The sequence below is a fragment of the Euphorbia lathyris genome, chromosome 2 (genome assembly GCF_963576675.1).
Source record: "Euphorbia lathyris chromosome 2, ddEupLath1.1, whole genome shotgun sequence".
Lineage (NCBI taxonomy): Eukaryota > Viridiplantae > Streptophyta > Magnoliopsida > Malpighiales > Euphorbiaceae > Euphorbia > Euphorbia lathyris.
Genome location: NC_088911.1, coordinates 45,650,125 through 45,677,148, shown reverse-complemented (window position 1 = coordinate 45,677,148; position 27,024 = coordinate 45,650,125). Strand labels below are relative to the sequence as shown.

The 27,024-nt window shown below is 39.9% G+C and overlaps 1 protein-coding gene and 1 non-coding gene across 2 annotated transcripts; one reads left to right on the top strand and one right to left on the bottom strand.

Annotated features, from left to right (window-relative positions):
* Positions 1-401: 401 nt before the first annotated feature.
* Positions 402-508, bottom strand: LOC136221271 (small nucleolar RNA R71). Its single transcript, XR_010685047.1, has one exon. It is a non-coding gene; the product is annotated as a small nucleolar RNA R71 (small nucleolar RNA).
* Positions 509-5,754: 5,246 nt separating this feature from the next.
* On the top strand, positions 5,755-6,708 carry LOC136218028 (germin-like protein subfamily 1 member 16). The gene is made up of 2 exons (XM_066004753.1): positions 5,755-5,958; positions 6,032-6,708. The coding sequence occupies exons 1-2, from the start codon at positions 5,832-5,834 to the stop codon at positions 6,586-6,588; spliced, it is 684 nt and encodes a 227-aa protein (XP_065860825.1). The 5' UTR covers positions 5,755-5,831; the 3' UTR covers positions 6,589-6,708.
* Positions 6,709-27,024: the final 20,316 nt, after the last annotated feature.

Genomic DNA, 27,024 nt, shown 5'->3' with positions numbered 1-27,024 from the left:
ATAAAAATCGCAACAACAATGGGAATCAGATATTGCGGATGAAGGACTACTCCAAACAATCTACTGAAGGCCATTCGTCATGCATTGTTCTACCTAATGAAGGAAACCACATGTTTGAAATTAAAGCTTCGATGATTCAGATGTTACAAACAGCTGTGCAGTTTTGTTAATACCCAAACGAAGATCCAAATGCCCACATTCAAGACTTCATCACTATGTGCAATACCTTCCGAACAAACAGGAATGAGAGTGATGATGTTATAAGATTAAAGCTGTTTCCGTTCTCTTTGAAGGATAAGGCGAAGAACTGGTTAAAGAACTTACAACCAGGTTCAATCACCACTTGGGAGGAGATGGCTAGCCTGTTTCTGATGAAATGTTTTCCTCAAAGGCAAGCAATCAAGCTTAGAAATGAGGTCTCTCATTTCTTTCAAGAAGAAGATGAGTCGTTATCAGAAGCTTGGGAGAGGTACAAGGAGCTGCTAAGAAGAGTTCCCAACCATGGAATACCTATATGGATGCAAGTTCAAAATTTCTACAATAGGGTGATTAATGCTTACAAGATCCAAATTGAGTCAGTTGCAAATGGAAATCCAGAAGAGCTTGAACCCCAAGCCTTATACGAGCTGATTGAGAAAGTAGTAAATACAAGTTACAATTGGCACTTAGTGAGGAGTGATGGAAAGAGAGTCTTAACCGATTCAAACAATGAAGCCATCACCAGACTATCTGCTCAAATGGAACAGCTAGTCAAAACCATGGGAAAAATGAATGTGTCCGTTATTCACACGCAAGCACCTGTTCCAACTGAAATTTTATCATCTGAAGGATGTGACTTCTACAAGAATCAAACCAGGTGTATCCATGAAAGAACAGTGCGATTTCATTGCTAGACAACCACCTAACCCCTATTCCAATATATATAACCCTGGTTGGAGAAATCATCCCAACTTTTTATGGCAGAACAACCAGAGACAACCAGCCGCTTAACCACCATACATGCAAGAGAACTAGAGGCTGACTTATAAGTCACAGCAAGCTACCACCTCCAACCAACAGTACCTGAGACAACCAGCTGTTCAGCAGGAAGGAAAGCCTAATCTGGAGTCAATGATGATGCAATTCATGAAGCAAACACAATCATCCATCAAAAGTCTTGAGACTCAGATGCAATAGTTTGCGACTATCATTGCTTCAAAAGAAAAAAGGCGCTATACCAAGCAACACCGTAACCAAGCCAAAAGAGGAGGTCAATGCAATCATACTGAGAGGGGGGTAAGGAAATTTCAAAACCTTTTGAAAATAATCGTCTGTCAAATGATGCAGGAGAAGGAAGCCAACCCATCAAACCACCAGAATAGAGGACGCCAACAATCGAGTCATGATAGAAAAAAAGATAAGCAACCAATCAATGAGGAAACAAATGTGCCTTCATATGAAACAATAGTACCCTATCCTGACCGATTGAAGCAGCAAAATAGTGAGAAGAGACATAAGAGCTTCTTAGAACAGCCGACGAAGCTGCACATAAACATACCTTTCATCGAAGCATTATCAAAGATGCCAATGTACGTAAAATTTCTGAAGGATTTACTCACCAACAAGAAGAAGCTTGAAAGTGTGGCAATGGTACAACTAAACAGAGATAGCTCATCAATCCTACAAGCCAAACAACAACTTTCCAAGAAGCTGAAAGATCCAGGGAGTTTCTTTATACCCTGTTCGATAGGAATTTTAACTATTCAGAATGCCTTGTGTGATTTAGGAGCTAGCATCAACCTAATGCCATATTCCATCTATATGCAATTAGGCTTAGGGGATCCTAGACCTACAAAGGTCACTATTCAGTTAGCTGACCGATCCATTCGGTATCCCAAGGGAATAGTGGAAGACGTGCTAGTTAAGGTTGGAAATTCCATTTTGCCTGTTGACTTTGTAATCATGGACATAACTGAAGATCTGGAAGTCCCAATCATCTTGGGATGAACCTTTCTAGCTACTGGTAGGGCAGTAATAGATGTACATAGTGGGCATCTAATTTTGAAAATCAATAATGAAGAAGTTGTGTTTAAAATGCACGAAGCTGTTCGTTATGCTTCTGCTCCTGATGATGCATGCTATTTTTTGGATACGCGAGATGAACAATCTGCTTTGCAGGAATAGTATAAAATTGGCAAAGCTACAGAGCTCGAACAACTGCTCGAGGTTAAACCAGCCGAAGAAACAGCTGATAACTTCCTAGAAGTATAAGAAGAAGAGATTCTGCCAGAACAGCGCCCCGAAGAAGAAGAAGAGTTAAGGTGCCCCAGAGCTAAAGCCTTTGCCAGATCATTTGGAGTATGCCTTCCTTGATCCACCAAACAGACGACCTGCCATTATCTCGGCCACACTAATGAAGGATATCAAAAAGAATAACTGCTCAACATTTTGAGGCGCAATGAAGAAGCATTAGCATGGAGGATAGAAGATATAAAAGGAATCAGCCGCACGATCTGCATACACAAGATCCTAATGGAGGAAGATCATCGACCAACTATCCAACCATAACAAAGACTCAACCCGCATATGAAAGAGGTGGTCAAAGTAGAAGTTATTGATAGGGGCGTTTCGTCCCTATCTTTTAGCGTGATTTACGGTTTAATTTTAGAAGAAATAAATAAGTTTAATTACAAAAATAAAGCGTTTTGATAAAATAAAGAAATAAGAATAAATTTCGTACTTTCAGTTAATTTTCAGTGTTTTTGATTAGTTTAGGAAATAAAAACGTCAAGCTAACTCGGCTCTTAAGATTTGTATTTCAGGTACGAGCAAGGAGCAAAAATCTACTCAAATACGCGGGGCGTATCATCCTTTACGCGGGGCGTATCATCCCTTACGCGGGGCGTAAAATATGGTGTCAGCAATAATTGCCTTATCCGCAGACACCATGTGGAATTGACTCAGCATACGCGGGGCGTATGCCACCCTATGTGGGGCGTATGCCACCCTATGCGGGGCGTATGCCACCCTACGCGGGGCGTATGACACATGTCGGAAATAATTGGCCTAATCCTGAAAGTCAGACTGCATTGTCTCCCGGAGTCAACTCTCCATACGCGGGGCGTATCATCTTTTACGCGGGGCGTATCATCTTTTACGCGGGGCGTATCATCCTTTACGCGGGGCGTACTTCAGCTACGCACGGCGTAAAAGCTCCAATTCAAGCTATAAAATCTCATAAACTCATTTACGCGGGGCGTACTTCAGCTACGCAGGGCGTGTTTGAGACAACAAGACATAGAATTGGTCCACATGCAGGAGATTTCTGACGGAATGGGCATATACGCGGGGCGTGCCTCACCATACGCGGGGCGTATTATGGGATTTCTGCACTCAATGATGTTGATCCATACTTGCACCTTGTGAAGTTACATTTTTGCCCCTAGCTTGATGTATAAATAAGAGTGACTAGCACTCAATTAGACATCTCTTGACACCTTGTACATAGCTACATCTTATTTCTTTTGATAGAATTCTTGTTGTTTTAGATTCAGTTTTATGTAATAAAACTCTACCACCTCGAGAGCTTGTTCATTTGATCCGTCATTTCCTCGAAGTTCCGTTCCACCTTCGTTCACCAAGCTCGAGAGTTCCACCTCCAAGTCCTAAGAGACGGCCTTGAGTCTGGTTAGCTAGTCCCGAGGGCCGATTCTTCCCTTTTTACTTGCTAATTAGCTTGATCTCATCCTATGTACTAGGCTTGGTTGTGTTCTATATTTTTATCCTCCATATTTATAATTTATGATTTGCAATTTCCGTTTCTATATACGTGTTGATGTTTATTGCTTGTTTTGATATCATAATTGACTATTGTGTAGGAGAACGCGATTTTCGACGCCATTCGGGCTATCCTTAGGGAGTTATATAGGTGTTGCCCTACCGGAAGTGACAAACCGGAAACCGTAGGAATTGACAAGCCACGGAACTTACGGGCCCTAGTTTCTGATCCCCAGCATTAGACACGCCTTGACTAGGAACCACGTAGTCTAAGTACTTCACGGGTCGGTCGAACTACACGTAGTCATCTTTGCAAGAGTAAATCGTCAACCGAATATATTCGGAGTTATTGCATATTATATTTATAACTTATCGTCACCCATATCACTCCGTGGAGTTTTCCATTACATAAATCTGTGTCACCAATAGGTTAGGAGTAGTTTGTAGTTGTGTCTCACACCAACTCAAAGTATTCACCGCTTAGATAACGTATAAAACCGAGTCATCTAATACTTGCAGTTATAAATCCCGTGGATTCGATACCCGGTCTTAACCGGATTATTACTTGATACGACGGGGTACACTTGCCCCTAAGTAGTCATAGCGTCTAGTAGAGTTAAGAGCAATTTATAAAGATCACATCCATAGATATAGAGTCCGCACTCATAATATATATATTTCGTCATAGAAACACTACACTAGGCGCCGCGCCCATCAGTTATAAAGTTGATTGATGCTGGAATAATATACTTCAACTGATGTCTACTACATTTACCATGGCCGAAGTCTCATCTCCTCGCATACCAAGAAGCAACCAATTATTGTCAGGTCTTCCACTAAAAGCGAATACAAAGCCGTTGCAAATGCCACTACAGAATAATTATGGCTTCGCTGTCTCCTTCAAGACTTAGGACATCCAATCTCTCGCCATGTTACTCTCTGGTGTGACAATGTTCGGGCCATCTACCTCATAATTAATCCAACGTTTCATGGTCGCACAAAACACATTGAGTTAGACTATCACTTTGTGCATGAACAAGTCCAATCTGGTTACATTGACAAACGTTTTATCTCCACAGATGACCAAGTGGCTGATATCTTAACCTCTCCAGACATCTTGTTTTCAGTGGTTATGCAAACACTCATGTCTCTCCTCTCGGCATCGAGTTGTGGTTGGATATCAATGATAATTATTTACACGAATAATTATCTCCTAATTATCTCAACAACTATTTTACTTAGTCAAATTAAGTTGTTGAGATAATTAAGAAATTCAAATTTCATGCCTGATTCTCATTTTATGTATATGAGCCAGTTAACGATACTGTATTTATATACTAACTATATTATCCTGTAACTAACTAATAGAAAAATATACCAATACAATTTTACCACAAATATACTCCAACAGTTAGATGTTCCGACACAAAAGTAGCCATAAATAAAAAATTTCTGGTCATAAAACTCAAGTGATCAAAATTACTCTTTGCTCTCAACGTTAGGGGTCAAATTGTACCAATTTAAACAACAAAATTACTCCTACTATTGATGTTGGGGTATTTTTGCAAGTTAATAGTTAACAAGTTAAATCATATAAATGGTTAAGTTTGACGCATATTTTATTACCAAAACCATTAAAACTAATTGAGAATTAATTTTCCTCGCATCAAATTTATTGAAATAAGCATATCTGTAAAATAGCGCCAACAAACGAAACAGTTAAATGGTATTATTAATTTGTTGGTTGATATCCAATGGAGGTACTAGTTACTTAGTAGTTAGATGTTCTCCCACACAAAAGCAGCCATAAATCAAATTATTCTGGTCTTAAAACTCAAGTGATCAAACTAACAATGAAGTCTGCTGCCCACTTGGGTTGAAAATAGAACTAATAATTGAGAGAAACAAAAATAAAGATAAACTATGCAGATATAATAAACTAATATAAAGGGTCAAAATATGTGCATATTGAAAGCAAATTTAGTTAGCCATAAATAAGAGAGCATTCAGTTAAAGATTTCTCAACCTTATAGCTTTGTGTTAATTAGCAAAAAGCAATCAATATTCCAATTATAATGAAAGTTTCCATTAGTTTCTTAGTTTTTGTTGCTGTCTTGGCTCTGGCATCCACATTTGGCATTGCCTATGATCCTAGCCCTCTTCAAGACTTCTGTGTTGCCACAAATGACACTAATTTCTCTTGTAAGTACTTAATTTGTTAAGTCCTTAATTTTATCATAGAATATATAATTGATGAAATTTGTTACTTTTGCAGTGTTTGTGAATGGAATGTTTTGCAAGGATCCAGAGAAAGTGACAGTGGAAGACTTCAGTTTCTCAGGATTTAATATTCCAAGAAACACATCCGAGCAACTAGGAGTTTACGTGACACTTTTGGATGTGAGCATTATACCAGGACTCAACACAAATGGCATTTCTTTAGCTCGTATTGATTTTTCACCAAATGGGGGATTAAACCCACCTCATACTCACCCTCGAGCAGCTGAAATTCTAACAGTTTTAGAAGGTACTGTTTATGCTGGTTTTGTTGGTACTAATCCAGATCATCGCCTTTTCGCCAAAGTTCTTCATCCTGGAGATGTTATTATCTTCCCATTTGGACTCATTCATTTCCAGATGAATATTGGAAAAACTCCAGCAGTTGCTATTGCTGCTTTGACAAGCCAAGATCCTGGAGTTATCACTATTGCTAATGCTGCTTTCGGTTCTGAACCAGCTATGGACCCTCGTGTTCTTGCTAAAGCTTTCCATCTTGACCAACATTTAGTCACCAAACTTCAGAAAGAGGAATGGATCAATCCAACATATTAGTTTTCTTTACCTTTACCTGCATAATAAAATCTAATGCCTCTTCGTTATTAATTTTCTTTTTATTTGGAAATCTTTGTATGCCTTTCACCAAAATAAAATTACCTGTTCATTGTTTGTTTAGCACTTCAGTCCCTTATTGAATTAATAACAAATTTAACAGATCTAATCCGTTTTCCCTCATTAATACATGACACAGTCCACTAATTACCTAACAATGGAAAAAGTTACAAAATAAAAAAGAACTGATTTATGGAATTAATTCTCTATACGAAGACTAAAAGATGAGTTAAAATGCATTCATACATTTTGTTCAAAATCTCAGTACAGTAGCATTTATCAAATGTATGTAGTGTACTTTAGTTTAGTTGGAAGATAATTAAAGGCTTAATACATTACCAGCTCCCTGAACTCCCTGAACTTTGCAAGTGTCTCACCAGCTCCATAAACTTGTTTATTTCCTATCACCAGTTCCCTAAACTTGTCCATAAAAATAGATTAGTTCCTTGAACTTTGCAAGTGTCTCACCAACTCTCTAAACTTATTAAACCTAAATTCTAAAAATACGTCTTCATCTATTCGAGAGGTAATTTACTTTTATGGAAGTTTAAGCAAGTTTGAGGAGTTGGCGAGACACTTGCAAAGTTGAGGGAGTTAATCTACTTTTATGGAAAAGTTTAAGGAGCTAGTGATACGAAATAAGCAAGTTTAGGGAGTTGGTGAGATACTTGCAAAATTCAAGGAGTCAATCTACTATTTTGGATAAGTTCAGAGAGCTGGTCATATATTAGGCCATAATTAAAGTGGATTACTATTCATAGCTCTAATTTCCCACATTTAGCCTTTAACAAAGATGAAAATACAGTTTAGTCAAAATCTCAAATCCTCTCAACTCTTCGAATCCTTTCAAATTCTAAACTCAAATCCGGACAAAAAGTATGGATCGGGGGAGGGGCGGCAAAGGAAAGGGAGTAATGTTACGTGACTCGAACGGTTGTTTTTTTTTTTTTACGGTTTTTGAATTGAAATTTCTGTTTTTTAAAACTCGGTTTCGGGACTTCGGGCTTATGAGTATCACCAACATGTGAGGCGTATGAACATCACGCCCTCACACAGGTGAGGGTGTAATGCTATTACGCCTCACCTGTGGTGAAGGCGTGAGACTCATACGCCCTCACCACAGGAAGGGCATAATAGCATCACGCCCTCACCTGTGTGAGGGCGTGATGCTATTACGCCCTGGGGTGATAAATTTTTTAAAATTTTTTTTTTATACATATATATAAATTGTTAATTTTTTTTTATTTTGTATTTTAAATTATTTGTATATTTTTTTGGAATATAGATGCAAGACTAGAAGGAGTTGAAATATAGGATATGAATTTACCAGTTTGACTTATACAATCGAAGCAATGCAATGATCCATGTACGGGTTTCAAGATCAGTTTGATAGTTTGTGTCAGTAAACAAGAGAAACATCTCTCAATGGAAGATGATTATCAACAGGGAAGGTCCATAAGGGTGGAAGCGAGTTTGAATAGGTCATTAAACCACTCGTGCCCCAAGAATGCAAGTTGAAATAGGGCATGATACTCCAACTAAACAAGTGGGCTAAGAAGTAGAAACAAATTCTAATGATGGAGAAGATGGAGGTGCTTGATAAATTGAGAGAAAAATATTGAATGAAGGGAAGAAGATTGAATTCTCATTAACCAAACAAGTCACAACGATTACACTATATAGAGGAGGAAACAGACAAAAGAGCAATTGGCAAGCACGTGTGAGGTGCATGCTCATAACAATCAAAGGCAAATAACCACAAGGGTCCTTATACAAAATAAACTGAAATAACAAAATAACAACTAAATCCTTCAGTCTCCCCTCAAGATGAAACACTTTTCATCTTGCACAAACCAAACAAAATCAGCAATGAAAACCATCAATCTCCTTGAAACTCTGCATCTCCCACCATGCTGATATTAGTGAAATTCATTTGTGCCAAAGAACCTGCCATCTGCTTTCCAGAAAGTGGCTTAGTGAATAAATCTGCCAACTGATTAGAAGAATTGACATAAGGTGTATGAATAAACCACTTTCCATATCACCAAGTGACAATCGATCTCAACATGTTTCATCTTTTCATGAAACACATGATTGGCAGCCTGATTATCACAGTATAACGAAATATGAAGGTTAGGCTGAAATTTGAACTCAGCAAGCAAATAATCAAGCCATTTCAATTCACATGAGGCTATAGACATAGCTCTGTACTCTGCTTCAGCTGAGCTTTTGCTCACCACATTCTGCTTCTTAGACTTCCATGAAACCAGACAATCACCAATAAACACGCAGTATCCAGTTATAGATTTCCTCGTGATTTTACACCTTCCCCAATCAGAATCGTAAAAAGCGCGCATATGAGACAGATCTGTCCCTGCTCCATAAAACAAACCATTATTCAATGTACCTTTGAGATACCTGACCACATGTTCAGCAGCTTCCATTTGGATCTTAGTAGGCTTGCTCATATACTGACTAAGCTGTTGAGTTGCAAAAGCTATGTCTGGCCTAGTAAACCCCAAATAGAGTAGTCGGCCCACTATTCTTCGATACTTTTCTGGATTAGGAATCTCTGCAGAAACTGCATCCAACTCTGCCTCACTTAAAAAAGGACTAGTCACTGCAACTGAGTCATTCAAATCTGCATCAGTAATTAAGTCTCGAATATATTTGGATTGGGAAATAATCAACCCTCGATCATATCTTGCTAACTCTATCCCCAAAAAATACTTTGCTTCTCCCATGTCTTTGATTGTAAAACTTTCATCTAAGGCCTTCTTCACATCATTAATCATTTTGATTGAAGTTCCTGTTATTAGAACATCATCAACATACACAATAAGGGCCAAAAAATGATCTATGCCAGATTTGATGAACAAACAATAGTCGTGTATAGACTTAACAAAACCCAGCTCAAGCAATTTTGCTGTGAAAGCTTTGTTCCACTGCCTTCCTGCCTGCTTAAGGCCATACAAGGATTTTTCTAACTTGCACACCATTCCTGGTTTAGCTTTACTATACCCTTTAGGTGGTTCCATGTATAATTCTTCATCAATGCTCCCATGCAAGTATGCATTATTAATGTCAATCTGTTGTATAGTCCATCCTTTGCTAACCGCTACAGCCAAAAATACTCGGACTGTGGTAACTTTTGTAACTGGGGAGTAACTATCGTGGTAGTCAATACCATACCTCTGATCATATCCTCTAGCCACAAGTCGTGCTTTATATCTAACTATAGATTCATATGCAGCTCTTTTAATCTTAAACAACCACTTAGACATTATTGCATGTTTCCCTTCTGGCAATTCAGTCAATTTCCAGGTGTTGTTCTTCTCTAAAGCTTCAATTTCTTGTGCCATTGCTGCTTCCCACTGTGGTTGCCCTTTAGCCTCTGCATAATGCTGAGGTTCTTGTTCTTTGATCAAAGCAACTAAAAAGGCTTTATGACCTGCACTATGCTCAAAAACAGATCCATAAGAACACTCCTCTTCATCTTGAACTGTATTAATCACAAAATCATGCAACCACTGCGGCTGTTGTGTTTGTCTTTGTGATCTCCTTGCCTGAGGAGCCACAATAGTTCTCTGATCTGCAGTATCAACAGCTTCTACATCTGCAGGTGTTGCTTCTACACAATCTGTATGCACTAAGGGAATGATCACTTCAACTGCAGAATGGATGTCTTCATTATGTTTCCCTGCAGTATTAGTAGCAAATGGGAAAATATGCTCTGCAAAAGTTACATCTCGAGAGACAATGAGTTGCTTTTTAACCCGATCATACATTTTCCATCCTTTCTGATTTCCTGCACTGCCAAGGTGAACACATTTAATAGATCTATCACCAAACTTCCCTCGAGAAGGAGTATTATCAAGTACATAACCCTGGCAACCAAATACTTTTAATGCATTCAACTGTGGTTGAACACCATATAATAACATATGTGGACTTTTCCATCCCAAACCCTTAGTCGGAGACAGATTCAGCAAAATTGTGGCATGTGCCATAGCTTCCCTCCAAAACAATATAGGCAATTGCCCTTGCTTTAGTAAAGCCCTAGCAATACTAGTGAGACTTCTATGCCTCCTTTCCACTACTCCATTCTGCTGGGGAGTGTAGACACATGTCCTTTAGTGTATTACTCCATATTTCTTAAACATAATTTGAGTAATATGCCCTACAAATTCTGTTCCATTGTCTATTCTAATCCCCTTAACTATAGCATCAAATTGAGTTTTCACCAACAAGAAAAATTGCTCAAGTAAACCAGACACCTGATCTTTAGATTTAAACAAAACAGTCCACGTGCATCTTGTAAAATCATCCACTATAGTAAGCATGTACCTATCTCCACTTAATGAACATGTTTTGTAAGGCCCCCAACAATCAACATGTATCAACTCAAAAGCTGTAGAAGCTTTAATACTGCTAAGGGGAAAAGGTTTCTTAATTTGCTTTGATTCAAGACAAACTTCACAGTATTTAAAACTATCTATAGGCACATTAGTCACACAATCAGTATAAACTAACTTAGTTTGAGACATATGACCTAGCCTCTTATGCCACACCATAACTTCACTATCATCATGAGCATTTAAAACTACATCTGGACAACCAAAAGAACCAGTATCAAGGTAATATAACCCTTGCTTCAAATTCCCAAGGGTAATTTTCTTCTTAAATTGATGGTCCTGTAAAACACAACATACTCCTGAAAACTGGACTGAGATATCTTGATCTTGTAGCAACTTGCTCACAGACATCAGATTGTAGTTGAAGTTTTTAACTAACAAAACATCTGTTAGTTTAAAAGCTGCATTAAAAACTTTGTCTCCTTTAAACATCACTAACACAGCTTCTCCAGTTGGAAGATATATTTTCTTGGGTGCAATTTTGGTGACATTGCTCAATGACTTGTGATCAAAAGTCATATGTGTTGTTGCCCCGGAGTCAGTAATCCATTCACTGTTTTCAGTAGTATCAGATTGATAGGAATCATTACCTGCACAAGCTCCAGCAAATGCAGAAAATTCATGAGAGCTGTTACTCTCTTGAGACATCTTTTGCTTCCATGCTCTTTGAACCTCCTTCTGAATCATTTCCTGCATGTTTTCTGATTTATTTTGCTGCTCCACCTCTATACCAAACTCATCCATAGGCGAATTAAACTCAGATTACTCTTGAGTAAAATTAGCTTGATGTGCCACTGGCCCCATAACTCTTTTGCCTTTGAACCACTCCGGATAACCTCGAATTCTAGAGCACTCTTGTTTCTCATGACCTCCCTTTCTACAATATGTGCAGAACTTATCTGCCTTATTCTTTCCTCCATTTGAATTACCTCCTCTATTGACATTACTACCAGCAGTAGCATTATAACCAGTAAAACCACCAGTATTAGAAGATCCTGCTCTATAATTGTTGCTATTATTTGAACGTTGAAAATTATCAGATCTATTTCCTGGAGATCTGTTGCTCATAGTCATATTCACAAAATCACTTTGCACCGATTCAATCATACTGTGCTGCCTATCTATTTTGATCAACATAGAATAGGCCTTATTTATATCTGGTAATGGATCCATCAAAAGAATTTGATCCCTAACATGATCGAATTCAGTATTTAATCTAGATAAAAATTGCATAAGTTGTTCTTCTTCTAACAAATCCTGTGCAATTTTTCCAGATTCACCACAAGTACATACACGAGCAGGCTTCATCACAACATATTCATCCCACATTCTTTTCATTTTGCTAAAAAATTCGGTTAGAGACATACCTCCCTGAGTTAAACTGCAGATTTCTCTACGCAGGTGGAAAATCAAAGGGCCATTACTCTGGCCATACCTCAATGCCAATTCATTCCATAATCCTTTAGCCATTGGCGCATACATGATTTTCTCTGCTATTTCCCTCGATAGAGCATTCAAAATCCATGAGTAAACCAGATCGTCCGTCTCCTTCCATTTGATATACGCATCTGACTTCTTGTTCTCTGGAGCTTCATCTTTAAGAATGAAACTAGATTTCCTCTTAGCATTTACTGCTAACAACATCGATCTCTTCCATGGAAGATAATTCCGTCCATTCAACACTACACTTACAAGTATCAATCACGGATTATCTAGGTTTTGATTTTGATTCACATTCATTGTTTCTTCTTCGTTGTGATTCAGATCTGAGATTGAATCTGAATTTGAGAATTCTTGTTCGCTTTCTTCTTCTTGCCGTTCGCTTTTTTCTTCTCCTGTAATTTCTTCCTCTTCCTCTGTTTCTCTACTCTGAATATTTTCTACTACTTCAGAGTATGATCTTCTTCTTCGAGTCATCTGTCATCTTCTTTGCATTTCCGGATCTATCCATGATGCTCTGATACCATGATAAATTGAGAGAAAAATATTGAAGAAGGGAAGAAGATTGAATTCTCATTAACCAAACAAGTCACAACGATTACACTATATAGAGGAGGAAACAGACAAAAGAGCAATTGGCAAGCACGTGCCAGGTGCATGCTCATAACAATCAAAGGCAAATAACCACAAGGGTCCTTATACAAAATAAACTGAAATAACAAAATAACAACTAAATCCTTCAGTGCTGAAACTAGATTTGTTGCTGGACATGATGACAAACTTGTTGTTTTCTTGGAGTTAGCTGGGAAGAAATTAGATTGGCCTAACTAAAAGGAGGAGGAATTTTCAAATGAGACCGTGAAGGATTTATGGCCATCCGCGACAAATTTCTCATTCCAACAAAGTCCTAAGGTAGAAAATGAACCTTAGAAGAAATAATTTATAGTGGAAGTCGTTCTACCTTCTGGGAAGATCTCATAAGGTGGAGTTGATAAAGTTATAGCTGACTTAATTTGGCATTTTTCAGATGCCATCAAATTCTAAGAGGGCACTTCGGAAGAGACAAGACCTACGTATTAGACTATATATCCATTTATTATTTATCTGTATTATTGACACAGTCTGTTCCTCATCTCTAGCCTAGAATATAGGTTCAGTTGTTGACTATAGTTGTTCACTATAGAGTGAACTGTATTCTGTATATATATACTAAACTACACATCAATAACAATCACTGAGAATCATATTATTACATGGTATCAGAGACCTAACCCTAACCCTAATCTTCCCTTTCTCTTCCTACTCTCACCGAAACACATATCTCCCTCCCTCCCATCTACGGCCGCCGCCACCGTCACCGACTCCGGCCTCCTCCCTCCTCCGATCCAAAAAAGCCGAAACACCACCCCTCTCTTCCCGTCGCCGCCATGAGCACCAACACAAAAAATTCCACCACCGGAACACCGCCCAACACAAACTCGAACATTAATAGCACAGACACAAACCCTAATCACCATCCTTCCCTCACCGTATCCAACATATCTACCTTCATCAAAATAACCCTCGACATAGAAAAAGGGCATTACCCTACTTGGGCCGCCCTATTCAAACTACATGCCAAGGCATTCCAAGTCCTGGACCATATCCATCCTACCTCACCCACAAACCCTTCCGTCAATTCTCTACACCAATCAAACCCCGACCTCTGGTCTCCTATTGATGCCGTTGTTCTTCAATGGATCTACAACACCATATCCCTAGATCTCCTGCATACTATCATTGAAGCCGACTCCACCACCGCCAGGGCCTGGAGTCGTCTACAGGAGATTTTCTCAGACAACAAAAATTCTCGCACGCTATTTCTTCAGCAAGAGTTCTTAAAAACCAAATTCGGTGACTTTTCTGACATCTCCACCTACTGTCAGCACCTCAAATCCCTGTCTGGCCAATTATCCAATGTGGATTGTGAAGGAAAATAGACAAGCCTAGGCGCAACGGAATTATAAAATTTTATCTATTTTATCTATTTCCCTTTTCCAAGATCTGTTAATTGTTATTTCATATAAAGAAGGATAAAGTGAAATACCTTTTCTAAAGAACTATCTACAGTTGCAAACGAAGTGCCCACAACTCTTAATCCGTGTATCACGAACAACAAAAGAAACAACACAGAAAAGAAAGACGATTAGTAATCAACCTTAATAAATAGCAATCGCAATGACTGCCTCTAACAGAATCGATACGAGATCAAAGAGAGAGTAAAAAAGATTGTAATTAGCCGAGACGGAGACGAAACGGTTCCTCTTGCTCTAGTAATCTGTGTTAGTCAAAATTTAGGGGGTTAGGGTGTTTATTTATAGACTTCTCAAAACCCCAATCCCTATTGTGTTAGGTAATTAATTAATTAGAATCTTATTCGGAATAGGATTACTAATTAGATAATTAAATAAACACTTTATTATTATCTAAATAATAACTAATTATATCTAGATAATATTACTAATCAAATTAATAATTTAATTATTGTTAGGGATAATTAATTAGAGTTTCAATCACATTAAAATCTCTAATTAATATTATCAGATAATCCTTTAATTTAATTTATAATCATAATCTAATTATAATTATTAAATCAAATTAATTATCCCTTTTTAACTAATAAATTCCAGCCCATGTAGTGTGTCCCGCTAATTACATTTTCGTCCTCTGGTTCCAAGTCTCATATGCGACCCATTAGGTTCTTTATTGCCACTAGCCGTATATATCCTTTGAAATTTATTCATCCTGATTAATTCCAACATGTATATAACGGAATACCGTCACGAGCTGTTACTAGCAGAACCTATGATATTCCCCCAGAGCAATTAAGAAGTCAGGTTGATAACTGTCGTTAACCTTTCAGCATTAGGTGCAGTATAATACGATCCTTCATCAACTATATCCCGTCGGTCAATTCCTTATAACCATGAAACGTGTCAAGGTTACATATAACGAAGAGTCCGGTTTTACTTGTACAGGTTGAATTCACTCTGAAAAGATAAGTTAAGTGAAATGTTTATTTCTACTCTTAACTCTATCACCTTGCAAGGATTTCAATCAATTCACCACAAGCGGCCATTTTGATATATCTCCCACTTATCGGGAGTGACGAATGCTCAATCTGACATTAACTATTCTGCAATTACTTTGTGTGATACCCAACCCTGCTCTCACACACCCCAGGCTCTCACCTGTTGGATCGTGCTCGCACAGAATCAAAGTACCAGACTCCATAATCCAGAATCACTAATTAACGAATGTTTGAGTCTGAGGATTAGTTATACCTACTAATACAAATGAGATGAACAGTTGACACTTTTAGATAAATTAATCCATGCTGTTATCTCAAGTCGGGTCCCAATCCTAATGAACTCCTTCACCGGATCCATGTAACTGTCTAGATATCTAAATATCTAAAGCTTGTGAGACCAGCTTTCTGTCTCGACAGAAAACAATGTTACATGCAAGTCTCAACAGTAATATGCCAACCCCTATAACATATTACTTGACTTGGGTTGATTTTAAGTCTATTGGTCTATTATAAAGTATAGTCTCACTTCATGCTTGTATGAATACTTTATAACTACGTAAATAAACTTAGGATTACTTTCTTTATGAAAGATTTGTGCCTTTATATATAGTTACATTTTAATGCTATATATCTTATTAAACAAATGACTAAATAAATAATTTATTCATTAATATTTATATCCTAAAACAATTGTCTTTAGGACACTAAACTCCAACATTCTCCCACTTGGACTAAAGCCAATTGTTTCTAAAAACATTCCCATAAGCGTTCGCATGACGATCATGAACCTTTTGGGGTAAGGCATTCTTTTAAATGGATCTATAAGATTGTGCCTTGGTGGGCACTTTTTTAATTCTCACATCTACTCTTGTTATTATCTCTCGGAAGAGATGGTAATGACTGAGGTAGTGTTTGAACGTATTATGAGACTGCGGGCCCTTAGCAAGAGCAACAGCCCTATTGTTAATCTCATTAACAATGTCAGGTACCACGCCTAGTTCATTAATGAACTTGCATTCCAGACTTCCTTTTAGCTGCTTCCGAAGCTGCTACATATATATATATATATACACACACACACACACACACACACACACACACACACACACACACACTGATTTAATTTACTGGCTCGGTCACGATTTCCTGCTCAGAACTATTCCAGCTAATCGTACCTCTTTCAGAATAAACTTGTATTCTGTAAGATCATCTTTATCTGTTTGATGACTTGCATATGAAAGTCTCCAACTTTCAAATTTCATCTCCATATATCCGAAACATATGTTCAGTCATTTTAAGTACTTAAGAATGTTCTTGACAACAATCCAGTGACCATCACTCAGATTGACCTATAATCAACTTTGTCATGCTTAAAGCAAAAGTGATGTTAGGTCTAGTGTAAAATGCTTTGAGCACTTTGTCAATGTATTTAGACTGGGAGGGGTCAAGCAGTCTTCTCAATCTATCTCCATAGATTTTAATCCTTAAGATGTAAGCTGCTTCTCCTAAGTCTATTATGGAGGATTTTATCCGATAACCAAAATTTTCACCGATTGCAGTATAGCTATGTCGTTCCCATTAGTAGAATATTATAGACATATAATACTAAGTAAACGACCAAGCACCCACTAGTTTACATGTAAAGGCTCATACGAGCTCCTACTAGTTTACATGTATAGGTTTACAAGAGCCTTCTCATAAGTCGTGGGTTCATCGTCTGACACATGAACCTCTTCGTCGTCTCCCACTAGAAATCCAAATCTCTTTGGGATTTCATCGGCTCCCACTAGAAATCCAAATCTCTTCCGCTAGTGTTTATCATCTAACACATAACTCGACCAGACCTATGAGTTAGTAGTGTCACTAGTGTCTCATCCTGTGAGACAGATTTGGGTTCCACCATCTCTTCCGCTATTTCAACCAATCATTGTTCTTGAACTTCTTCAAGTTCAATCACGCTTTCTACTTGTGTTTCTAGAAGAAACTCTTTCTCTAGAAATACTGCGTGTTTGGATACTATTACTTTCGATCATCCGAATGATAGAAGTAATAGCCTACTGTTTATTTCGGAATTCCAATGAAGAAATATTTATCAGATTTAGGGTCTAACTTAATCTGATGCTATGTATTTAACATATGCTGAACACCCTTAAATTCTCATGAAAGAGAAACTGGGTTTCTTTTCCAATGAACAATTCAAATGGAATAGAACTTGGCGGTTTTGTGGATACTCGGTTCAAGGTAAATAAGGCGGTTTCTAGGGCGTGGCCTTAGAACATCTTTGGAAGAGAGGTTGTGCTCATCATGGATCGCACTATATCTAATAGAGTACACTTTCTCCTTTCAGATACATCGTGGTGTATACAGAGGAGTCCATTATGAGTGAATCCTATATTTAATTTAGATAATTCAGAAAAATCTTTAGAAAGATATTCTCCACGACGATCTAATCGAAGCACTATAATATTCTTTCTTGTTTGTTTTTCTTACTTCATTCTTGAAGCATTTGAACTTTCTCAAAATCTTCTGACTCATGCTTCATCAAGTAGATGAATCAATATCTGGTATGATAATCTTATGAAGCTAATGAAGTGATTGAACCTTTCTCTTGCTTGTGTTTGACGTATGACTACATACATCTGAATGTACTAGTCTTAGAGTGTCTGATACACATTCTCCTTTATTGCTAAAGGGTGTCTTTGTCATCTTTCCTTTAAACAAGACTTACATGTGCCCATTGATTCAAAATCAACCGAGTCTATAAGCCCATCTTAATGCAGCTTAGACATGTGTTTCTTGCTTACATGGCCTAGGTGACTATCACAAGTAAGTTGAATTATCTATCCTTTAGTTCTAAAAGTAAAAGCACCATCATGACCCTTCTTCTAGAGAGAGTCTAAGTACTTCTTACAGTTCCTCTTCCAATTCCATTCTTTACCATATTGGTGGCATTCCCTTCTTGCTTTTATTGACTTGGGTTTAATGCATTTGTTCTTCTTGGAATCTTTAGAATTGGGAAACTTCCCTTTCTCTCGTGAGATCCCTCAATAACAAGTGCTGACATCACTTTCTTAAAATTTGGGCTCAACTGACTTGAGCATATTCAAGAGCTCTTCTAGAGAGGTCTCTGAGTTTATTCATCTGACAGTTCGAGATGAACTTATGAATAAATCTCTAGGAGGGATTGTAGAACTAAGTCGACACTTAATTCATTATCCATAAAAAATCTAATACTAGAAAGCTTTGGGGATGCAGTCAATCATCTTGACACAAAGTGCCATAACAGAAGAACCTTCTTACATCTTGGAGCGAAACATTCATCGCTATTTCATAGCGTCCGCATTTGAGTATGTTTCCCAAAACACCTCTTCCAAGTGTATAACCATGGAATACGTATCCATGTTCTCATGTTGCTTTTGTAGCTCTAATGCCATAACTGCAAGTATGATACATCCTGTACATTCGTCATCTGATTGGTGCTTCCGGTAAACATCAATCCTCTTAATAGGAGCATCATCAACAAGGACATTGGGTATTGACGTATTTTAATACATACCCAATCTTTTCGAACTTCAAAACAATTTTGATGATGGGTATCATTGTATCTTAATACATACCCAATCATTTTGAATCCTCAAAACAATTTTGAGTTCGCCAAAATAGTTGGTGAATTTTGAACTATTCAATTTGTTATCGGTTAAAATATTACGTAGATCCATTTTAGATATGATGATTCAGACTATTTACTTGAGAGTGAGATAGAGTGACAGATGTTATTCATTTGCTTAATTCATTTACAATTTAAATACGTTGGTCTTTTATGTTTTTAAATTGCTCCCACTATTTTACCAAATTAATAACCCTCAATATTAATCCGAAGAATTACTCAAATTCTTTAATGGGCTAGGACCATATCTAGCGAAGTTTCACATTGAGTGACTCAACAAGCTAGCCCCATTCGATAGGTAGATTCGTGTAATCAATCATATCAACAATATGACTCCTAGGTTATTGGGTTACTAACCACATTAGTAACTAATATATATTTGATTATTAATCCCAACCATATTGCCTACTAGCTTTGAACAACATGAGTGACTCAACCAGCTCTCTTGGGTCTGATTCTCATCCCGCCGACTTCCTCCACCTAGCGAATACATCCGATGAGGGTTTAGGTTTTGACCTTAAAAAGTTGATTCCGCCACCTGTCCCAACCCCTCGTTTGCTATCGAAGAAGGACAGATCGGGAAGCCTAGTTTGTCAGGAGACAATTGATGACTTGCGGGAGCAGTATTCTTGGCTTCAAGGTCTCGAAGCCCTCATTCCCGGGGAGGATAGAGGACCGGGCGACTACCCAAAGGGGTATTTCACCATTTTCGTCGCCCAGATTATCTGCGGTTTCACGTATCCGCTGGCGGATGAGATTGCCTCCGTCCTTGGCGGTTACGGAATCGCACCTGGTCAATTGCATCCCAACGGATGGGCCGACTTAACTCTGGACAAATTTCTGGCGGATTGTCTGGAGGTTCCCTTCTCGCTCAAAATTTTCTCCAAGCTTCATCATTTCAAAAGTTCGGCGGGGTATTTCACTTTCATCCGTCAGAGCGGTTACTATGGTTTCGACGAGAAGCTGAACAAGATCCGCGAGTGGGACCGATCTTACTTCTTTATCAAGTTTAATGAAGGGAATCCAAACTTCCTTCGCTGCTGGGGCCGGCCCAATGTAAAGAGTTTGAACTTCGGTTACCCCAGTGAGGAAGAATCCGCTGTTATAAAGTTCTTAAAGAGTACGCCTCCTTTCATATGGACATATTATCAGGCCTTCCATATGCTAAGGAGTCGAGTAGTGATTGCCTACCGCGAGGGAGATCGCGTTGTCTATATCCCTTATCGCGTTTTTGTTCAAGGTATTTTTTTATTTCCAAGTTGATGATTTCTTTTAACCCTTTGCAGGGGTGATCCTTTATCTCAACTCGCTGCAGATCGGGAGGCGAAAGCCCTAGCGAGAAGGAAGAGGCGGATGGCGGGGACCACTTCCATTGTAGGGGCGAATTCTCCTGGAGGGGCGATTACTTCTATTGAGGCGGCTTCTCCCGTAAGGGCCTCCGTTTCACAAGGTCCAGCTTCTGCTTCCGAGGACCTTCCCTTAACTAGGAAGCGGAAGCATAATGCGGATACAGAGTCTTCTCGTCCCAGAAAGAAAAACACCTCTATGTCCCTCACTGTTGGCGGCACACCCGTATCCGCCCCGTCCAAAGGAAAGAGCAGTACTCCAATTCACAAGGTATCTCAATCCATTCCCCCCTTTTTTTATGTTGTTAACTTTTCCTCATGAGTTATCTGCTGTTCTCCTGATCTTTCTCCTTATGCATTCGCAGCCGATTCCCGACATCAGCGGGTGGTGGACTAGGACCTTCGGTATGGCCGTGAGCTTTTCTTGTAAGGACATTGTCTCTTCCATATGCAATGTCCTTGGGCGGCTCCCCTCTGCTTCCCGTGTGCGAGAACAAGTACCGCTTCCTACTGCAATGGAGGGGATTGAGAAGCGTGCCATAGAGGTATATTGTTGTTTTGGGGGTAGAGGCTTGTCATTCCCTTTCAAGGATCTTGTGTCCATAGTAATCGAATGTTTCTATTCGCCCTTTTTATTCACGAGCCGTCTTATATGCAGATTATCAATTTCGCGGAGGGCGCTCTCCAAAGGGATGCTGAACGAGCCAAAGAGTTGGAGAACCTTGGTACTGAATTGGCGACTCAGAAGTCACTTTATGATGATGTCCAAGGGAAGGTAAAGGCTCTTGAAGGCGCTTGTCAGAAGGTTATGAGCGAGAAGGAGGAAGCTCTCAGATCCCTCCAGGATAAGTCCGACGAGCTGCAAAAGGTCCTTGATGATCTAAATTCATCCAAGGAGGCTCTGGAGATGCAAAAGAAGAAAGCTGAGGAGATTCTAGCCGAAGATGGTGCTCGCATCTATTGGTATGGGGAGCGAATTCATGCCTCTTATGAGCATGGGCATCCAGATCGAGTACTTAGCCGCCCCAAGGTTCCCATCCCCGAAAAGGATCTAACTGAGAAGTGGGACAAGCTGGAAGCCGAGGATGCTGATATGGATGAGGTACTCTTCTTAGATTGGCAGAGTTTTCAGAACTCTCTAATTAGCTGCGAGATCCCTACTCAGAATGCGGAAAAAGAGGCACCACAAGACCTTTCTCAGCTTGAGCAAGAGGTACCGCCCTCTGAAGCGGTTACTGATTCGAGGGTTGAGGATTCGCTTGAAGCAGATCCGCCCACTGGAGGAGATGAGGGAGCCGCTGAAGGCGAGGGGGGCCATAGGGGTGAAGGAGAGGAAGCTGTAGCATAGTTTGATTTATATCTGGACTGTTGTATGTAACAAACTGCCCGTATATATATATTTTCTTTTGCTTGCCGCTTTACCTATACGTGCGATTGTTGTTTTATTCCTTATTGCCCTTTGTTTTCATACGTGACCCTTGCCTTTTGCCGACTCCATATTTGTATTTCCTCGTAGTTTAGTTTCGTTTCCGCTAGGGTGGCCAGACCCTTTTTGCAATTTTTTGAGTACTCGTTAATTCGCTTAATTTTATGCCTTATCTTATAATTTTTCTTTTGAAAATAATCATAAGGTTAATCATAAGGTTTTGCGAGTGATGCGTAATCATGCATCCGCCTTTCTTTAAGAGGCAACACATTTATGTGTTTTTAAGTTTAACCATAAGGTTTTTACGAGTGATGCGTAATCATGCATCCGCCTTTCTTAATAGGCAACACAGTTATGTGTTTTTAAGTTTAACCATAAGGTTTTTGCGCGATTTACCCGCCTTTTGTTTGTAGATAACACACTGAAGTGGTTGTCCTAAAAAGGATCCGTACTCAGACGCTGTATGCAACAATTGAATATCTTTATTGATAAAAGAAAAGACTTTTTGTTACATTGGTATATGAAATGTGTGGGATCAAAGCCTCATTAAAACCTTTTATCAGAAAACCCAGTGGGAAAAAACTCATAAAAGGAAAAAGAGTACTCGTCATTTCCCTGAACTACCCGGCCCGTTTATATAGGCGCAGATTTTCTAGATTCCAGGTGCGCGGGAGCTTTTTTCCGCTCATTTCTTCTATTTCAAAAGTTGATGGTCCCAGCTTCTTGGATACTCTGTATGGTCCGATCCAGTTGACGCCTAATTTGCCTTTGCCATCTCTGGATTGTATTTTATCCGCTTTTTTCAAGACCAAGTCATTCTCGTTGATTATCACTTTTCGCACCCTTCTGTCATGATATTTCTTGACCCTATTGCGGTATACTGCCATTTGCATGTAAGCTTTTTCTCTTCGTTCTTCAACAGAATCCAATGCATCTCTAATGTTGATAGGATTTTGTGTGTCGCAATAATAAATTATTCGATCTGTAGGCGACTTGATTTCAACAGGTAGGACTGCTTCGGCTCCATAAACCAGCGAGAAAGGTGTTTCGCCAGTTGCTGCTTTTACAGAAGTTCTGTATGCCCATAACATATGGGGTATCTCATCCGCCCAACCTGTTTTTTTATCGCCTAGCCGCTTCTTGATCCCTTGAATCATGGCCCTGTTGGTAACCTCTATCATACCATTCGATTGGGGATGGTTTACGGAAGAAAAATGATTCTTGATCCCCATGCTTTCGCAGTATGCTTTGAACTTGACACAGTTGAACTGGGTGCCGTTGTCAGTTATAAGCTTTTGCGGGATTCCAAATCGCATGATAATGTTCTCTCGTAAGAACTCGATCATTCGTTCAGGTGTTTGAGCGGTTACTGCCTCCGCTTCTACCCATTTGCTGAAGTGGTCAACTGCGACTACCAAGTACTTCCTTTTCTTTGTCGTTTCTGGGAATGGACCCACTATATCGATTCCCCATGTTGCGAATGGCCATACCGTCATTATAGAGATTTGTTTGGCTCCGGGAACGTGCTTTTCATTCGCATGGATTTGACAGCTGTGACATTCCGCTACCATCTTCTGGGAATCCTCCATCACCTTTGGCCAATAGTATCGCATTAGCTTGACTTTTCTTACCAACGCCGTGGATGCTTCATGTGCGCCGCACATTCCTTCATGGAGTTCTCGCAGTACGTAGTCTCCTTCATTGCGGCTAACACATTTCAACCATGGACATGTATATGATTTTCGATACAAAGTTCCATCTCGAATTGAGTATCTCGCTGATTGTCCAATTAGCTTTCTGGCTAGGCTTTTGTCATCCGGCAAATCTCCCTGCTCCAGATATTGGCGGATGGGTATCCGCCAATCTTCATCATCTTCCAGCTCTTCAATGACCATAATCTGATCGACTTCAAATGCCGGTGCGGATCTTATCTCCAAATTGCATGCTTTTTGATTCCATGGTTCTCTACTCGCCGCTGCTTTTGCCAGTTCATCAGCCTTTGTGTTTTGGCCTCTTGGAACATGCACCATTTCCCAGATGACTCCCTTGTGTGTTAACTCCTGCGTCAATCTGCCTACTACCTGATGGTATTTGACCAGATCTTCTTGTTTCACCAGATAGTTTTTTGTGATCTGATTTATCATTAGTTTAGAATCGCTGTAGATCACCACTCTTTCTGGCGTAAGTTCATTAAGCAGCTTCAATCCGCATATCATTGCTTCATACTCTGCGGCATTATTGGTAGTTTCGAATGTTAACTTTGCCGCATAGTACAGGCGAATAACCTCCGGACCTTTGATGACGACTCCTAGTCCAGCTCCATCCGTGGACAATGCCCCATCTGTGAACATGCTCCACTCTTCTTTTTGTGCCTTTGGACGTTCATCTTCATCCCACGTGAATTCATTCACGAAATCGGCAAGTACTTGACCCTTTAGTGCTGGTCTTCCTTCGTAGCGAATATCGAATTCCCCCAGGCGAATTGACCATTCCATTAATCGGCCGGATGCGTCAGGTTTCTGTAGTACCTTCCGCATTGGAATTCCGGTTCTCACAATGATAGTATGCGCCTGAAAGTATGGTTTTAGCCTAGCCGCCGTGGTTATCACCGCGAGAGCCATTTTGTCCAACTTCGAATACCGAACTTCTGCATCCTTCAAGACTTTGCTCACATAGTACACTGGATATTGTTGGCCCTCTTCTTCTCGCACCATCACAGTGCATATCGCCATACTGGTGATGGATACGTAAAGAAATAAATCTTCTCCATCCTCCGACCTGCTCATTAAGGGCGGATAGCATAGCAGTCGCTTTATCCCTTCGAATGCTTCTTGGCAATCCGCCGTCCATTCAAAGGACTTAGACTTTTTGATGGCGTTGTAAAAAGGTAGACATCTCCTAGCTGAGCATGATATGAATCGCCCTAATGCCACCAGCCGCCCGTTCAGTCTCTGTACTTCCCTTATGTTCCTCGGTGTCTTCATCTCCATTACCGCTTTAACTTTCTCGGGATTCGCCTCGACTCCTTTGCCACTAACAATGAAACCCAGGAATTTTTCCGCTCTTGCCCCAAATGTGCATTTCTCTGGATTCAATTTGAGGCCATATTTGATTAGCACTTCCAGGATTTCCTTAATGTCCTTCGGGTGGTTCTGCATCTTCTTGCTTTTAATGATCATGTCATCCACATAGATCGAGAAGTTCTCGCCCGATTTGTCTGAAAATATTTTGTTCATCATTCGTTGATATGTTGCTCCCGCATTTTTCAGTCCAAAGGGCATCACCTTGAAGCAGTAAGTTGCCTGATGAGTTATGAATGATGTCTTGATTTTATCCGCCTTCTCCATGGGTATCTGGTGGTAGCTGGATTTCACATCGGTGAACGATAAAGCCTCAAATCCTGCAGTTCCATCTACTAATATATCAATGTTAGGCAGCGGATACATATCCTTCGGGCATGCTTTATTCAGATCTTTGAAGTCGATGCACATTCTGTACGTTCCATTTGGCTTTTTGACTAGCACCACATTGGCTAGCCACTCCGGATACGTGACTTCTCGAATCGCATCCGATTTTAGCAAATCTGCCACTGCTTTTTCAATCGCCTTCTGCCGCTCTGGAGCGTGTCCTCTCTTTTTCTGTCGCACTGGGGTTGCACCTTTGTCCACATTCAACCGATGGGTTGCTATATCTGGACTTATTCCTTTCAGCACTTCATTCGGAGTGGCGAATGCCGACTCGCATTGGATCAACACCTCAGTAATGGCTTTCTTCGTTTCCTCGGGGAGTCCTGCCGCTATTCGTACATTCTTGTCATTTGAGATGGCGAATAGTTCTGTTTCTCCTAATGCTTCTACCGGCAACTTCTCATCAACTTTATCCTCTTCATCTGGCTTTGGTTCAAGTGACAATGTATAGGCTTGTTGAGACACAAGTTGATCTCCTTCAACTATGACTCGCCCTTGGTGTGTTGGCAAATGCAATGTCAAATGCTTCATTGAGATGAGCGACTCCGTTTCCGATAGGAACGGACGCCCTAGAATTATGTTGTAGGCCAACGGGAGATCAACAATTGCGAATTCTAGATCACCTCGCCATTTTAGATTCTTATCGCCCATTTCTGCTTCCAACACCACCTGTCCACTTGTTTGAGATGATTGACCCCCAAAACCAGTTACATCCATGAATGTATATTCCACTCGCTCGTCATTAATTCCCAACTTGTTGAATGCAGTCCGAGTAATAACATTACAAGAACTGCCGGTATCAATAAGGACCCGCTTAACGTCCCATCCTTCTACGGCCATCGTAATCACCAAGGCATCCGCATGCGGCTCCGTGATTCGCGCAAATGAGTAATTGAGGGCATCCCCCCTATGCGTGTTGCTTTTTCGCTGTTCACGGCGAGCCCTTTTTGTTGGCGGCTCATAGATCCCACCAGCTATCACGTTTATCACCCCTTTCTTCTGTTTCTTTTCGGGCCTTGCTTCTCCCTCATGCAGGAGCGTTGTTTTCTCATCAATCGTTTCTTTTCTTATGAATTGGCTTAGCTTGCCCCTCTCAATCAGCTTTTCTATTTCCTTCTTCAGTTCATAGCAATCGTTCGTGTCATGGCCGTTCAATCTGTGGAACCTGCAATATTTGTTAGGATATCGCCCCAAACTAGTTCGGCCTTTTGCCTCGGGGAACCGCACATCCTTCTTCAGGGGGTTCTTTTCGATCCAAAGTAACACCTCCTGGCGAGTCGTATTCAATGGTGTTTGTTATCCTCCCCCTTGAAAGGAGCGATCGCTTCTGCGAACAAAATTACCCTTGGACTGGGTCTGGCGCCGATTGTCCGAAGTGGATCTAGCAGCATCTCTCTCTCTCCGGGTTTGAGCTCTATGTTCTCTGTTGACATCGTCCACTTCCATGAATTCCTTAGCTATCTTCATGAGTTCGGCCACTGTGCGCGGCTTGTTGCGGATGATTTCCTCCCGCATGCTCCAATTCGTGGTTCCATCCGCCATGATGTT